The sequence below is a fragment of the Papio anubis genome, chromosome 5 (assembly GCF_008728515.1).
Source record: "Papio anubis isolate 15944 chromosome 5, Panubis1.0, whole genome shotgun sequence".
Classification (NCBI taxonomy): Eukaryota; Metazoa; Chordata; class Mammalia; order Primates; family Cercopithecidae; genus Papio; species Papio anubis.
Genome location: NC_044980.1, coordinates 161,945,361 through 161,962,640, shown reverse-complemented (window position 1 = coordinate 161,962,640; position 17,280 = coordinate 161,945,361). Strand labels below are relative to the sequence as shown.

Sequence of the window (17,280 nt, the reverse complement as noted above, 5' to 3'; positions counted from 1 at the left end):
AAGTTTCCGGGTAAGGTTTGCCACCAGTGACCTCAACAACATGGACCACTGTGTGTGTGTGTGTTTGTGTGTGTGTGTGTGTGTGTAGCTGTGGAGTACATTGGTGTCAACCGCAAAATTGCGGATCTTTGCCATGAGTACTAGGTGCAGTAGGGAAGCGGCTTCGTGGGCGACAGTGCCATGGTTTGGCGTCCCTAGCAGCTGTGCGATCTCCAGCAAGTCGCTTCACTTCTCTGAGCTGTTTTCAGATGCCCCCTTGGAAGATCGTGGACTTAAGTAAAGAATATGAGTAGAGTGCTCAGCTCAGTGCAAGAATTAAAAAAAAAAAAAAGTGTCAGGAGCCTTATCCGTCCTTGGCTCCTAACAGTGAATGAGTTTCAGTGTTTCTTTCCCGGGGCCCTGCTGGCCGAGCCCCTTTCCTTCCCTGGTTCCTTCTCTCTCCCTCCTCTACTGCCTCCTCCCTCCAGGCTCTCGGTCGCTCCAGCAAAGTTCTCAACTTAGTCGACATGACGCGCGGCGCAGCCAATGGGAGGCGGAGTTGGCGTTTTTTTTGAGGGGGGGGCGGGAGGGGTGGGCCCCGCGTCTCCGGTGTCTGCCCTGCTCAGTGAATGGAGAGAGCGAGCGCCGGCCAGCTCACCCGGCCGCCCCGTGCCCCAGCCGCAGCCGCCGCCGCCGCGCTCCGCAGCTCAGCCCCAAGCCGGACCTCCCCGGGCGCCACGCCCCACTGCGCTCGCCCCAGGTCCCCAACTGGGCCCGCGGGCCAGCGGGGCCAGGGGGCGCTCCGCACCTGGGCACTCCCAGCGATGCGCAGCGGGGCAGCGCCGGCCCCGCCGATGGAGCTGCTGCTGCCGCTGCCGCCGCCGCCGCCGCCCGGCGCGCCCCGCTCCGCCCGCGCCCCGTGCGCCTGAGCGCCGAGCTCGCCCCTCCTCCGCGCCAACTCCGCCGCCCGCTCCCCAGGCCGCCCGCGCTCCCCGCGCGACTCCTCGGGCTCCACGCGTCTTGCCCCGCAGAGGCAGCCTCCTCCGGGAGCAGGGCCCTGCACACCATGGCCCCCGGGTGGACAGGGGTCGGCGCTGCCGTGCGCGCCCGCCTAGCGCTGGCCTTGGCGCTGGCGAGCGTCCTGAGTGGGCCCCCAGCCGTCGCCTGCCCCACCAAGTGTACCTGCTCCGCCGCCAGCGTGGACTGCCACGGGCTGGGCCTCCGCGCGGTTCCTCGGGGCATCCCCCGCAACGCTGAGCGCCTGTGAGTACCCCTGCCCCACCCCATGCGGGCCACCCACCTGGGTCCCACCGAGGTGGCCCCAGGCGCCAGATCCCTCCTTTCCTTTCGACCTCCCTGGATGCAGTCTCTATTCCCATCCCTTCCTGGATAGGATCCCTCGCTCTCCGAGCTGGGAGTCTGTAGGCTTGGTCCGATCTGGAAAGAGAGGTCTCCAAACCCCCCGCGATGAGCCAAGAGCAGTGCTTCTCCAGGGGTGAGGGTTCCAGACGCAGGGCCCGCTGACAGCTTCCGAGGAGTAGCTGGCGAGAGGCGAGGGGAGGCAAGAGCACTGCAGCCTCAAGGTCTTAGGGTGAGGGTCAGGGGTCTGCGCTCATTAAAAAGGGGGGCGGGCGAAGGAGAAAGCTATAGGATGATGGGCCGTCAAGGCGCAGAGGCGGGAGAGAGGGCCCGAGACTGTTGACCTGCTTGGAGATCAGAATGGGCCAGCCGCTCTCTGGCTGCCCTTGCAAGGAAAGTTGAGAGTGTGGGTGAAGGTTTAACTTCTGAGGAACTGGACAGATTCAGAGTGGGTGCTCGCAAAACCCGCTTTGCCTGGAAAGCAGTCTGGGAGATGCCAAGTTGCAGCCCCGGGTGAATTTTTTATGGCTCGGTTATAAATGCCTCCCCGAACGAAGGGGCCGGAGAATGGAAATGCTGACAGCTCTTCAAATGAGACCGAGCGTTATAATCTTACAAACCGCACTCAGCCTCGGATCCTGGACTTGGCAGCGAATGGAGAGGCGCTTGCAGAATGGGGTGGATTGACCCTAGTTTTAGCCCCAATTGCGCAACCAAATATTTACTTTTCATATGTCAACGTTTTGGAAACATTTATCATTTTGATCCTCGGACCAGATTCAAAACTTGGACTCCGGGGTGGGCTCCTCTTAGTCCGCAGTTGGGGTGGGGTAAGGGAGTGGGGGAGAAACGCTGGAGTGGGTGGGAGCCTTACTGGGAACCCAGCCGAGAAGTGGGTGAGGGTTTGCTGTAGTGTGGTGGATTCCCTCCGTGTCTTGCTCTCCCTCTTCTCCCCTTCCTCACGTGCCTTAGGGGTAGGCGCCTGGATCTTCCACTCTGCTTTCTTGACTTCAGGCTGGAAGAGAGTAGTGATGACAAGCATTGTCCTAGAGTGTGTTATTCCTGTTAGTCACCTCCTATCACCCCACCTCCTCTTCTCTTCCACTTCTTTGTGCGTCTCTGGGTGGAGATTCAGCAGAACTGTCTTCCTTATTCCTGATGCTCTCTTTCTCCTTTGGCTGAAAACTTTTTTTTTTTCCTCAAGTGCAATGATTGTTTTGTTGGGTTGAACCACAGAATCCTAAAGGGTGAGAGCCGAATTATTAACAAATGTCGAAAACCAGGCTTGGAAGTATAAAATGACTTGCCCAGGAAAACACAGCAAGTTGATGGCAATAAAGGGGCCAAAATCCAGTTTTTCACACCTTAATTCAGACATTATGTTAGTCCATAGGAGTGCAAAACTTGTTTTAGTGGTATTTTTAGATACCTGCACCTTGTAAACTAAGTTCCCCTCCTTGTCACACCAGTGCTAGCCACATGACTTAGTGAAATAATAACTATAGCTATTGTTTGATAAATGCTTTGCATGCCTTGATTTGTGTACATGTATTATCTCATTGAATCTCTCCAACAGTCCTGTTAGTTACATAGGCAATGCTTATTACTCCATTTTACAGTTAAGTCGTCTTGTCATTTACTCAAGGTCATGCAGCTAGTGAAGTGTTTGAATCCAAGCCTGATTGGTTCCTAAGCCCACAGCCCTTATCACTCTGCTGGTCATCCTTGGAACAAGGGTCAGTTTGGACCACAATCTATAAACAGACAGTCCTGGGAGGTTTCTGGCTGGGCTTGGATCTTAGAACAGGCTGCTGTTGCTTCTGCTTCTGGTATACCCTGCAAATGTTCAGCTCACTTTGATGTTAGCTCTGATGCTTGGGGTCTTGAAACTACTTCTTCTCCATCTTCAAAACCGTGCTCCATGTTTGGGAAACCAAGGAGAGTAAGTAAGTCCCTTTCCTCCTGGTATGTAGGACGTTTTCCAGAGCTGCAGGAACAGCACCCATGCCAGCACGCCACCCAGTCATCTCCTGTAGGAGATCTGTGCAGCTCAGGGCAACCCATCAACTCTAGAACTGGAGAAACAGGGCAGAGACTGGAGTCCTGGTCGTTCCCATAGGCCCCCTGCTGCAGTCCTTAACAGGCAGTGGGAGAGCAGGAGCTGCTTTGATATCTCTGGTCTCTTCTGCCTCAGTTGTGGTCACTGGTGCCACTTTGGCTAGGGTACATGGGGGTGCCGCGATGGTATCTCATTCTAGTCTCCTTCCGCCCTGGGAATCGGGGACAGTCTTTAGGAGCAAGCTGGGTCAGGTTCACTTCAGGGTTTCAGGGCAGTCCACCAACAGTTTTTCACCACCAAAGTCCTGCACCACACTCTCTCTCAGCCAACTCAGATGTAACATTTCAATTCTGAAAACTCTTGGGGGATATTTGGCATTTTTATGCTCTGCCAAGGATTTCTTCAGAGAAGAATCACTCATTTATTCCTGCCTTCATTCATTCAACACACATTACGTGAGGCCGGGCGCAGTGGCTCATGCCTGTTATCCCAGCACTTTGGGAGGCTGAGGTGAGAGGATCGCTTGAGCCTAGGAGTTTGAGAACAAACATGACTTGAACCTCTACTGCATTCCAGAAACTGTATATAGAATCATTGCATATACAGAAGAAAACCAGCACTTCAATGTAAAGAATGTAAGCAAAAGATAGAAGGAAACTTGCTTTGGTGAGCCTTTTGAACTTCCCAGGGTTCATTTTGCCATAGGGCACGTTTTGTCAGCACTGTCATCAGATGCTCAGGACCTTCCTAAAATCCAGTTTTCTGATCTCAAATGTTTAAATTGTGTTTTAAAACAAAGAAACAGCATTTTCTCCGTTCTCCATTCTTGGTACTCTGCCTCCCAAAAAGCCTTTGATGAAGGGATTTGTGTGTGTGTGTGTGTGTGTGTGCGTGTGTGTGTCTGTGTATATTGCTTCTCTGGATGTTTCTGACTTCTGAAACCTTGTGTTACGACATTAAGGAAAACCTGAGTGGGGATAATGTGCTCAGCATTTGGACTTTGCTTCAGGCCTGGAATGGGGCCTGAATTGTTCATAATTAAGCCAGAATCAGAGTTGGGGGTCCATGTTCCAAGGTATTCCCTATAATGTCAGCACAACACGCAGAAAAAGAAACTCTCTGTCTTTTATAAACTACTGACAATTTTTCCCCCTCCATGAGGAGGTGACACCCACAAGAAAGCTAAATAAATGCAGAGAAGAATTCAGTGTAATTTATTATCCGTGCAGCAAAGATAGAGGACGAGAGCAGAGGAAGTGGATGGCGGTGCCTGAAACCAAACATTTACCATGGAGCACAGAGTAAACAGATGTTGCACTTACCCTTCTGACTACAAAAGGAGCCCACAGATGTAATTCTTCTCCAACCACAATCTCAGCCTGGAAAAAGAGGAGGCAGATGAAAATGAACTCTCATGTGGGGCCACTTCTCCCCATCTTGCCCTCCTGCCTAGAGGCAGGCAGAGGCCCACTTCTCACTGCAGTGAGGGGTGGCCTGAACGGTGGAGTGGGGGCAAGAGTGGACATCTTTGGTTTTTCACTTGGCTCTGGAACATGCTGGAGACTGCTATATTTAAATAAACATTTCCTGTTTGCGAAGGAGAACGGGCGAAAGGCTGAAACGTGAGAATGTGGTAACTTAATTTTCTCCATCACTCCAGATGACGGCTAGCTTTGCCGGTGGTTTGGTCCAATAAAAACTGACACCATGTCATAGGCTTTCCCTCACTTGACCACAGAGGTCCTGAGGTCAAGTGGGAGACTTTCCAAGATGCTCAGTAGCCAAGGCCTGTGTCCTGGTACTTCCAGCCCTCAGGGTCAACTTAGAAGACAGGGACAAGCTAGTGAATCATGGGGTCTCTCTGGGTCAACCATGGTGATGTGACCTTTTAGGGAAACAGTGCCCTTCTGGACAGACTAAGGAGCGGCTGAGTGGACCTGCCTCCAGTGGACCGGTCTAGCCTCCAGGGTGCTGTGCAACTTTGGACAGATTGCATTACCTCTCTGGGCCTCATTTTCGTGAAAGTAGAATTCTTGCATAGTCTTAGTGGTTTTCTTAGGGGTTATAGTCCACTGGGGGACTGTCAGTATCTGCCTCCCTAGTGTCTAGAACAGTGCCTGGCACACAGTAGGTTTTCAGCAAATGTGTATTCAATAAAGGAATACTGAACCTCAAAACTAGAAGTCTTTCTTTAGTTCTTACAAGTGAAGGATGGGCCATTACATATCTGCATTCTGGTGTATAACTAAGGGATCCTTACTAGTAACCTATGTCATGAGTTATTAAGGGTATCTAAAATTTGGATTTTATGAACTAATATTTATTGCCTTACTAGAGTTACCAAGGACTCCTGTTGAGTGATCTGCTCTGGAGTCTGGTTGCCAGGCATTGCTTAGCAACCTTGCAAAACTCCTACTGTGCACATGCCCATGAAAAGAGCTGGAAATCCTGAGCACTTAAACCATAGGGCTTTCTAATCAGGAACTCATCAGCGTCATCCTGAGCGCTCTGTGGGTTTTGATTGCTGCTCTTCTTGTATTAATTGATAAGTTCTGCTTTTGTTGATCATCTGGATTTTCTAGTATTTCTGCGTTTTTGCCATTTTGATTGTTATGTTGTTTTCTCTCCGGTATTGTTTGTTGTCACAGAGTTCTGTCTCCCCAGGAAAGTGAGAATGAATAGTGGGTTGCAGCTGTAGGATCTCTCACCTTGGCAATGTGGGCTGTGGCAAGAAGGTTCCCAACCCCTAAGCATTGTGGTTAGGGCAGGCGCTCTGGAGACAGACAACTCTGGGCTTGAATTGCAGCTCTGTTACATCTTGCTGTTGCACTGTGGGCGTGTTACACTATTGTTGACTGCAGTGTGTTTAATTCTTTTGTACCTGTTTCCACACCTGTGATACCAGGACGACAAGTGCACTGTCTTCATGGGAATGCTGTGAATGTAACCTGAGGCAGTCCCTGTAATGCGCTCAGCACGGTTCCTACAACGGTTCCTCCAACAATGAGTGTTGTTCACTCATTGCTGTGATTGTTTATCCCTCTGTGATTTCTTAACTGTAAAGTATGTATGATGAATCTTCCCTATTGGGGGGATTAAATGAAATAATATACAGGAAAGTGCTTAACACAGTACAGTCGTGTGCCACATAAAAAGACATAGTGGACAACATAGAGGATGGTGGTCTCGTAAGGTTAAAATGGAGCTGAAGAATTCCTATCGCCTAGTGATGTCGTAGCTTTTGTAACATCATAGTGCCATCACTTTATTTTTAATACATGTAGTGTCACCTAAGTGTATAATGTTGATAAAGTCTCCAGTAGTGTGCAGTAATGTCCTAGGCCTTCGCATTCACTCAGCACTCACTCACTGACTCACCCAGAGCAACTTCCAGTCCTGTAAACTTTATTCCTGCTAAATGCCCTATGTGGATGTATCATTTTTTATCTTTCCTACCATATTTTGATTGTACCTTTTCTATGTTTAGGTATGTTTAGAAACACACATACTCACGATTGGGTCGCAGTGGCTTACAGTGTTCAGTAGAGTAACATGCTATGCAGGTTTGGAGTTTAGGAGCAATAGGCTATCCCATATAGCCTAGGCGTGTAGTAGGCTAGACCCTCTGGGCTTGTGTGAGTGCACTCTATGAGGTTTGCACAATGACGAAATCGCCTAATGATGAGTTTCTTAGAACATATCCCCATCATTAAGTAATGCGTGACTGCACCATAGGAGCCCTCCCTAAACTATTCCTGTTAGTGACCATGGCTATTACTTTTATATCTTCATCTCGGGCCCTGTCCAGCTGGAAGGTTTGAGATGCCCACCCCAAATTTGCTCCAACCCAGAGCCCTGTGGAGGCAAGTTCCTTGCCTGCCTGTGGGCTGTGCCCAATACCCTCTTGGCTGGGCCCCTCCTTTTCTCTCTCTGCTCTTGGTCCTGCCTCTACAGCAAAGCCCAGGTTGGCCTCTGTTCCACAGAAGGGGAATTATGGTGAAAGTGGTTTAGGTCTGTCCCATGGGTGTGTTGCTTTGTGGTATATTTAAATAAGGAATGTATTTTATTTATTTATTTTTTGGCGGTGGGTTTTCATGGGGAATTTTTAGCCCTGACTTTTTTTTCAATGTTCATTCCTTCTATCTTCCCCTAAATACCTCCTTTTACTGACTTCCTATGTCTGCCTCTATTACTGCTTTTACTTGAGACAGCTGTATTTACTAGCAGGCTCCACCCTCATTATGTAAGGTGGTCTTAACCCTTTTTAGAACTGCTGGAAGGAAAGGAAAAACAAGGGGTGGAGGCGTTCCTAGAGAGCTAGCTCCTCTGGACCACTGCTAATCCCAAGCTGGATGGCTGCAGAGGGTGCCCTGGCACTGTGCTGAGCTCCCTGTGCTCTCCGTTCCTCATTGTTCCCCATCCTTAAATTCAAATCAACCTTGCCAAGGTTGGATGCTCATGAGTCCTCTACCTCTCTGCTTTGCAGGCCTGGACTGTGATCTGTAACTACTGTGACTGCTGGCCTGTTGAGAGGCTAGCCTTTCTTCCCCACTCACTGTGGTCTTCATAGTTGTGTTGTCAGTACCATGTTTGATACAGTGAAACCCTGGCCAAAGGGTGCATGATTAGAACCTTCTGTACTGAGTGGACAGAGAAGATGGGAAAATGTGCCACTAGAGCGAGACTCTGGGACCCAAATCCCGGTTCTGTCATCTACTAGCTGGATGGGCCTCAGTCTTCCCATCTGATAAATGAGAATAATAGTAATACTCCCTTCAAAGGATGCTGTATTAATCCACATAGGCTGCCCGGAACCAAGAGCTCCCTCTATCAATATTCCTGTTGTTATTATGATCAAAAGTCTTACTGAGTGTAGACCTCCTATCAGAGCATGATCAGGATAAAGCTTCATGAAGAAAAATATGGATCATCGGGGTTGGAAGAGGTCCTTTTGTCCAAGTTCCAACCACACAAAGGTTGGTCTTCCATCAGCACAATTTCAGGGAAGGTGGTCAGTTAGCCTCCTTTGCTTGATGATATCTAGTGATGAGGAGCTCAGTTCTTCCTAAAGCAATTTATTCCATTAAAAAACACAGTCCTAATAAGAAAATGTCCTTTGTGTGGGAGTTGGACTTATCTCTTATTGATTGTCATTACCCAGGGCAAGTATAATCTTTTTTCCAAATGACAAGTTTTTGGAAGTCTTATTGCTGTGGTGTTTCTCACCACCCATTTACCCGAGTCTCCTAACATTTTTACAATCGTCTCAACTGTTCTGTATGTGATACGGTTTGGGCATAGGCCTTGTCCTCCATGCCTACTTCTCTTCCTCTAAATAGATTCCAATCTTCTCGGACTGCATTAGTTAGAAGGAGACCTTCCACGCCCTCACTGTTTTATTTGACTTCTATCAGCCAGCACATTCAAAAGAACCTTTTCACTTTGGACAGCCACAGCCCTGGGTGGGCTCATTTTGACCAAGCTGCCTGACACCCCCATATCTCCCCAGCCTTCCCTGCTGTTAGTTTGTTGTCCCCCCTTCTAGACTTGTGCAGTTGACTTTTTGGAGTCTAAGTGCAACACTTTGCATTTATCGTAATTAACTTTTGGCAAATCATTTCATTTCATCAGCTTTTCAGGAGCATTTTCTATTTCGATTTCCTCATCTAGCAATTAACTACTCCTTTCCCCATCTCCCACTATTTATTTCCTCTGCAATTTTAATGAGCTTGCCCTATGGATCCTTATCCAAGTTGTCAATATAATCAGCAGAGTTCTCTGTGCGTTTTTTTCCGAAATCTTTCTACAATCTGGCATTTGGATTACATAAATATATTGCCCCATTCTTTCTGGCTGGGATGGAAAAAAAATGTTGAGGTCTTCTTGGCTTGTAACATCTTCTTTCCCTGGGGTCCTGTTGGTTCATATTTTCTCTGGAATAATTTCCCATTAATGCTTAATTCTTCAGCTTGCTAAATTTTCTCTATACTCTTGGTTTCTCATGGAACTTTCCATCATGACTTTAGCTTCATTTTTGTCCTATTAGGCTAGTACCGCAAGTCCCACCAGCACAGGATATGACGCATGTATGTGTGTGTATGTTGAACGTGTATGTATATATATATTATTCTCTCCTGGTAAAAAGTTTAGCCTGAGGGACTGAGCCTTTCTGCCAATAGCAGAGCTCAGGTAGCTTCAGGTTTTTAAACACAGTGATTTCTCTTAGCATCTTGGGTACCCACTGGCATCGGGCACATTTTCTGGAGTAGTTCTGGGAACAGACATGATGGAGCATGAAGCATAGGGGACCGAGGCCTACGGGGTCCCCAAGCCTCTATAAACAACAACAACAACAGTCATCACCATAACAATAGCTGGCATTTATTGAGCCATTCTTTGCGCCTGGCACTGCTCTTACACTTTATATGCATGGAGTCATTTCCTATTCGAAGAGTTATGTGAAGTAGGCAGGAGGACTGTCTGCATTTTATAGATGCGACAACTATATGAGAGAGGTGAAATGACATCCCCAGTCGGGAACAGGAGAGGCAGGGTTCATCCAGCCAGGCTGGTCTCAGAGGCTGCACGCCAACCCCTGGTCATGGCATCCCTTCAGAATCTTTCAAGTCAACCTCCTTTTCTGTCTTCTAAACTCCATTCTCAAGTAACAACTAGAAGAAGAACATGATGAGTTCAACTTAAATCAAGGAGCCCCTGTTTGATGCAGAGCATCTAGAGGAATGTCAAGGATGTGATCTGGACACCTGGTGAAACAGAGCCATCATGTCCAGTTTGGGGAAATAGGTGGCCTTTGTATCGGAGCTTGAAGACTAATAGGGTCCCTGTACATAGGAATGGGACCGTGGTACAGTCACGGAAGTTCATGATTAGATGCTCCTGAGCCCAACTTAAAATGATGGCAGCAGCACTTTGGGAAGTTTTATCTCATAGGGATGTTTAGAACAGAATCCAAATCTTGGGAAAAAAATCTCCATGGTATGTGTCCACTGACTGTTTTTTAAATTTCGGGTTTGAGGGGATACACCCTCCAAGAGTAGTTCTGATGAATCTTGCTGAGTAGTATTTTCCCCCTGAAGCATCTACTCAAATGTTGGCAGGAGTCATCGTCCTTTGCCGTTAGATGCACCACTTGTTTTCTCTTAGTTGGGATCTCTGGGCTCCACCTGCCCTGGCATCAGGTCCTGTTCCAACAGGATGTACATAAGATGGATCCTGGCTGGAGTCGAGTGTGACTGCACTTATCACGGCCATATCACTGCTTGTGTGGGCTCAGACTCCTCTTCTCTTGTCCTAAATGCCAATCTGGTTCCTGACCCGTGATTCATTCTGCACTTTGGCAGCAGTGTATCTTGTGGCTCCTGAAAGTCTGCCAGCACACTTAACCACCCACCTTGCCTCCCTCTTGGGTTTTTCTACCTCTCTAGCTCCTGTCTGTTACCAGGTATACCCATCCTTTGCCCTAGCATGTGCCCTAGTGTGTTCCCTAGTGTACGCCCTAGCGCATGCCCTATGTGTGCCCTAGTGTGTGCCCTAGCATGTGCCCCAGTGCGTGCCCTAGCATGTGCCCCAGTGCGTGCCCTAGCATGTGCCCCAGTGCGTGCCCTAGCGTGTGCCCCAGTGCGTGCCCTAGCGTATGCGCCAGTGCGTGCCCTAGCATGTGCGCCAGTGCGTGCCCTAGCGTGTGCCCCAGTGTGTGCCCTAGCGTATGCCCTAGTGTGTGCCATAGCATGTGCCCTAGTGTGTGCCATAGCATATGCCCCAGTGTGTGCCCCAGCATGTGCCCTAGTGTGTGCCATAGCATGTGCCCCAGTGTGTGCCCTAGCATGTGCCCCAGCATGTGCCCTAGTGCGTGCCATAGCGTGTGCCCCAGTGTATGCCCTAGCGTGTGCCCTAGTGCGCGCCAAAGCATGTGCCCTCCTGTGTGCCTTAGCATATGCCCTATCGTATGCCCTAGCACATGCACTAGTGTGTGCCCTGGCATGTGCCCCAGTGTGTGCCCTAATGTGTGCCCCAGCATATGGCCTAGCATGTGCCCCAGTGTGTGCCCTAGCATATGCCCTAGCGTGTGCCCCAGTGTATGCCCTAGCGTGTGCCCCAGTGTATGCCCTAGCATGTGCCCCAGTGTATGCCCTAGCGTGTGCCCTAGTGTATGCCCTAGTGTGTGCCCTAGCATATGCCCTAGTGTGTGCCCTAGCATATGCCCTAGTGTACGTTCTAGCATATGCCCTAGTGTGTGCCCTGGCCTGTGCCCTAGCGTGTGTCCTAGTGTATGCCCTAGTGTGTGCCCTAGCATATGCCCTGGTGTATGTTCTAGCATATACCCTAGTATGTGCCCTAGCGTATGCCCTAGCATGTGCCCTAGTGAGTGCCCTAACTCAGGTATGTCTGCATGCTGTGGAGTCCATGATCCTCTTCTAATCGGAGTGTTATGACTTGGCCATGGAATTATGCATGTTTGCATCTCTCCCTGAGCTTTAGCTGCTCCTGGCTCCTGCCTTAATCCTTCTAGCTTGGCTTCTTGCCCTCTACTGCCCGCTATGTAGTTCTCCATAGTCTTGGTATTGAATTTGGACTGTCACCATCAGAACCCCACGTCCTGAAATTGGATTTCATGGCCTGGACCTTCACTGGAGACTGGAGACTTGCAATGAACTCAGAGCTCTGCCCTGGAAACAACCTCAGACTTCATTTTTATGGCTATTTGAAATCTTTTATCATGTCCAGGGTAGCATGCAAAGGTGCCCCAGGGCTGGACTCTTTAAATGATGAATTACTTAGACATACTCCTGAACTCCCTGTACCCCAAATAGGACAGAGCATTTTGTAATTAAAAAGCACAGCAGTGATGATCTCATTGGAGAGCTGTCCTGCTCAGAAATGTGTTGCAGAAATTTCTGGACTATCTAGTACTTTGCTGACATTCTTTCTTTCTCTCCTCCTCTTCTCTCCCCAGCTCTAGAATATAGGTAGAAAGTGTTCTGAGTATGGGGATTCTAAGTGGAATTAGTGGGAAGCCAATGGGGAGTACAATTTGGATGTAGTAGAAAGACCTAGGCTGAATCCTGGCTTCTGTCACTTTCTAACTGCCCCACCTGTCTGAGTACTTTTGCGGTCTCCATTGTCTCATCTATAACCTTTGGAATGGGGGAAATAACACTCATCTCAGGGGGCTGATGCAAGGTTTAAATGAGATCAGATGTCTCCAAATGCCTTCTAAATTTAGTGCTATGCGAATACCTTAATGAGTCCACCCACAATATCTGAATTGAACCACTAAATCCTATATCTGGAAGATGATCAGGATATATTTTAGAAGCTTTCATTTACAGATGAAGAAACTCAGGGAGCTCCAAAACCTTGCTCAGAGTCACCCATGTCTTCAAACTCTTGTTCCAGTTTCCTTTTCATTTAACAAGATGCATCTTTTACAAATTAAAATATAACCTCTCACCAGTCATGTCAGCAGCTTAACCAGGTGGAGTTTAGAGCACTGGCTTATTAATAAGTGACAGTGTCTAAGACAGTAGGACCAAATAAGGGAATCCATGAAGGATGGAACCATTTAAAGGGGCCATTTATTGGGTGTCTACCACAAAGAATAAAGCAAGTGAAATGTTCTGATAACTACAACAGCTCAAACTAACTTCAGAGTTAGTCTAGACTGTCTCTCCCTCCAAATGACTGACAAGGCAAAGGCTACCATGCTAGGTTCAGAGCAGGGAGATTTGTGGATTGGGAAAAATGCTAGAACCATGAAGGAGGTAGCACCAAACCCTCAGGAATCAATGATAAAAGCAGTCCCCCTCATCCATTTTAGTGGGTACAAATATATAGAAAGCCTCACACATCATAAAAAAATAGTACAAGTGGAATTAAAAAAAAAACTCATGGGGAAAATATTAATCTGAGAACAATTGTATCTGAGAAAGCATTCAAGTATGCCTCTGCAGCTAGCTGGCGAACAGCACAAGTTCTGCATTTTATTAGAGTCCTAACTGTGTAGAACACTGACCTTATTTGAGAAGCATTTCATAAACACTGACACACAGCACAGCAGCATTTGAGGCCATGAGGAGATACAGGGCCTTCTTTAGGGGGCCAGCTTCCCTTCCCCTCCTGGGCTGCAAGGGACCGCTAGGACATCGTTTCCCTGAGGAGGTATTATCTTTATTTTTCTCTCTTAGGTTTAAGTCAGCAGGAGGAATTTTCCTTGGTGAAGATGAGGGAGAGGGATTTGGAATAAAATTTGTGCCTTGGTCAGGTTTGCGTAAGCATGGGGTAGGCGATGGGGAAGACCCTGCTGTGGGGGAAAGGGTCTAAGAACCTTCACTTGGTCAGTGGAGTTTCTTTTTGGAGATCTCACCTGGTGCCTGGAGACCTATGCTGTGGCTGTGTCAGAGGCAGGTTCTCAGGCAGCAATTCACCCAGTCCTTTGGAATGCAAGACTTGTGGCTTGCAATCGCCCTGAGAAACGCGTCCACCACATCCCCTCCTGCTAGAAGCTGGCACCTCCCTTTCCATCTGCTGCCAGCGTACAAGTTCTGAATTTGTGCCACAGAACTTGGTTCTGTTCCTCCCCCTCTTGTTGCCTTCCCTAGCCAAGAGATTTTCAGGCTTTTGAGGTATCTCTGGAGATCATCTGGTCTACTCCCTCCCCACTGATCTCAGCCCATCTCCAAAGGGAAATGCATTAGGAAGGTCACCAGAGAGGACCTCAGCTTCCTGGTGTGGTCTGCCCTTGTGAAAAGGTGCCTTCATTTCTGCCTCATCCTGTGCAATGATCATGCAGAGCCATGGGAAGCCTCTGCCAGTCTGGGAAGCTAGGGAGACAGAAGAGGGACCACATCTAGTACAAAAAATAAGGGAATCATGTGGAAGCAGAGGGGAGAGGCACCAGATGGGTGACTCGGGATGGCAGATCATATCCTGAGGGCTCTCAGCACCAAGCCTGCAGCTTATTTAAAGCCTAGAGAGGGAAGATCCCAGCTGAAGAAAACGGCAAGGGAAGGAACACTGGGAACCAGGACTGGAGCAGGAATTCAAAAATGGGAAGGCCAGTTGCTTCATGGAGCTTTTAATGACTCTAGTTCTCCACCAACACCCCTCCCCTTCTAATTGCTTCATAGCACAAGATGGTAACCAATCTGCTCTGTTTACTCTGTTTAGGCGTACATTTTAGTACTTTCTGAAACATTTCCCATAAGCTTCCCCCTGCCGTGTGCCCTCCTTGTATATTCTAGAAATTTTGCAAAGACCCAAGTCTCCTCTGGGTTCTTTCCTGACTGGAACTGCATGCTGATTCAAGCCATGTTCAGTCAGGAAGCTCTCTTCCCGTCTTCAAAACAAGAAACATCTTCTTCCAAGAAGACTGCACTACAGTTTTCTTTGTCTGTGTTGCTAACGAACAAAGAGGCCCCATTGCAAAACAGCATTTCATGAGCAGAGCAGGGCTGATAGCACCTCTTGCCAAATGTGACTGTGTGTAGTTGTGTGGGGGGAAAATAGCTTTGTCAAGAGGAGGGCCGAGGGAGGCAGCTCTGGGGAATTTTTAGCAACTGCAGCATGGTGTAGTGGAAGGAATGCTTGCCTGGGAATTTGGAGACCTGGCCGTACCTCTGACACACCGTGTGACCTTGGACAAGTCATTTGACCTCCCTGGGCCTCAGTTTCCTGATCTTTAAAGGGGATGAGGGAAGTAGACTGGATGATCTCCAAGGATCCTTTCAGCCCTATGCATCCTCACTTCTAGGGGCTGGGATTTGGGGTTTAGACCTGAGCCAATATCCGTCTAACTCAAGAGACTTTCTAGAGGCAAGAGAGAGGCCAGGACAGCTGCTTCGGGGAGTGGCTGGTCCTTGATTAAGGCTCAAATAATTAGCTCAGCTCCACAGTAAGCCTTCTGAAATTAAGAAAAAAAAAAAGATGTTTAGTTTAAAAAAATAGCAGTTAGTGTTTCTTAAAACTGATTGGCTTGGGGCTTTGTAGGTTATTCAGAGACAAAATTTTGCTTCCTCTGTAGTATAGCAGTTTAGATTATTGATGCTTTGATGCTGGAGTTAGTGTGACCTGGTTTTGAATGCCATTAGTAGCTAAGTAATCTTGGGCATGGTCTTTAATAGTAACCTGCTTCCCTAGCTTATTAGGAAGATCAAATGAGGTAATACATGTCAAGCTTAGAGGACAGTGTCAGGCATTAAATAATCACTCAAAAAGCCATTATCATGGCTATATTTTGCTGCTTAACAATCCACCCCAAAACTTAGTATTCTAAAGTGACGACCATTTTATCATGCTCAGTGATTCTCTAGGTCTGGATTTTGGACATAGTGCAGTAGAGACAGCTTATTTCTGCTCCATACAGTCTGAGGCATCATCTGCAGAGTCTGGAATGACCAGGGGAGACTTGAATACCTGGGTGCTAGAATCACGAGCAGGCTGTTCACTCACATGTCTGGCACCTAGGCTGGGATGACTTGAAGGCTGGGCTCAGCTGGAACTGTTGACCTGGCTGCCTACACATGTGACCTCTGTGTGGCTTGAGCTTCCTCATAACATGGTGGCCTCTGAGTATTCTAACTTCTCACATGGTTGCTCCACACTCCGAGAAGAGGTGTGCAGCAACTCAGAACAACTCAGAAGTAGCATGGCTTTTTATGAATGAGCCTTAAAAGCAACATAGTACCCCTTCTGCTCTGCTCTGTTGCTCTAAACAGGTACAAGCTTGCCCAGATGCAAGGGTAGAGGCCATCTCTCCATGGAAGAAGTCTCTTAGAAGTTGCAGCTATGTTTTAAAACCTCCACAGCCATATAGTTATCATCATCATTTTTCTGTACCGTATAATCTAATCTCTTAAGTAGACAAGAAGTTCCTTGAAGACAGGAGCTGGCATTTCTCTATAGAAGCTTAGTACAATGCTTGTGAAAATAAGGCAAAATTAACATATTTTCAAAAATCAAATAGAATTGGATAGGCAGCAGGTTTGGTGGAAAGACCAGGAGCTTAGTGCCAAAGAGATCTGGATTCAAAAGTTTGTATTCAGGGCCAGGTGCAGTGGCTCACACGTGTAATCCCAGCCCTTTGGGAGGCTGAGGGGAGGATCACTTGAGCCTATGAGTTTGACACCCACCAAAATATAAAGATAAAAAATTAGCCTGGCATAGTATACACACCTGTGGTGCTAGTTACTCAGGAGGCTGAGGTGGGAAGGATCACTTGAGTCTAGGAGGTCAATCTGCAGTGAGCCATGATTGCACCACTGCACTCTATCCTGGGTGACAGAGTGTGACCCTGTCTCCAAGGAAAAAAAAAAAAAAAATCTGTGTTCAAAATGTGCCCTTTGAAAAATTACTTGTCTTTCTCATAAAAAAAGACATAAAGGCAGTAAAACTTATCTCAAGGATTGTTGTAAGAACTAAGGATAATAAATGCAAAATGCCTAAAACACGCAGTCAATGCTCTAACTAAATTACACATATTGTGAGGCAGTGTAGCATTGTGGCAAGCACCTGGATACTCCAGTCAGACAAACTTGGTTTCAAATTCCATCACTTCTCATTGTGTGAATGTAGATAAGTCCCTTCATCTGTTTGGGTCTCAGGATCCTCATCTGTAAAATGGGTATTATAGTAACTGTCTTGTAGGGTTATTGTGGAGAGGAGAAAAGCTTCTATCTCAGACCCATCAGGTAATGCTTCTGTCTCAGACCCTGGCACATAGTAGGGACTTGAAATAGTACCTATATTAGCCACAGTTAACAATTTTTGTTCTTTTGTTTGTATATTGATTTGTCCATGAATTTATGCACCAAACAGTGACTCATGTAATACTAATAACTCACAATGGCTTCATTTATCAAGTTTCC

The 17,280-nt window shown here is 47.7% G+C and overlaps 2 protein-coding genes across 3 annotated transcripts in view; both read left to right on the top strand.

The window, feature by feature from the left end:
• Positions 1 to 619: 619 nt before the first annotated feature.
• The window catches only part of SLIT3 (slit guidance ligand 3), a 636,360-nt gene continuing 619,699 nt past the window's right edge, over positions 620 to 17,280 (top strand). The window contains exon 1 of one of the 2 annotated variants that reach the window (XM_017960112.2): positions 620 to 1,242. In XM_017960112.2, coding sequence (XP_017815601.1) covers positions 1,046 to 1,242 — 197 coding nt within the window. In that variant the 5' untranslated portion in view covers positions 620 to 1,045. The remainder of the gene's footprint in view (positions 1,243 to 17,280) is intronic. The other variant, XM_017960114.2, reaches the window with a different exon arrangement.
• Positions 1,251 to 16,546, top strand: LOC110743574 (keratin-associated protein 10-1-like). Its single transcript, XM_021939947.2, has one exon. It carries the CDS (start codon positions 10,883 to 10,885, stop codon positions 11,834 to 11,836), a length of 954 nt encoding a protein of 317 aa, XP_021795639.2. The 5' UTR covers positions 1,251 to 10,882; the 3' UTR covers positions 11,837 to 16,546.

Bases quoted from the DNA above. Each gene is read 5' to 3' on its own strand.
- LOC110743574 (XM_021939947.2), top strand. From the start codon at position 10,883: ATGTGCCCTAGTGTGTTCCCTAGTGTACGCCCTAGCGCATGCCCTATG.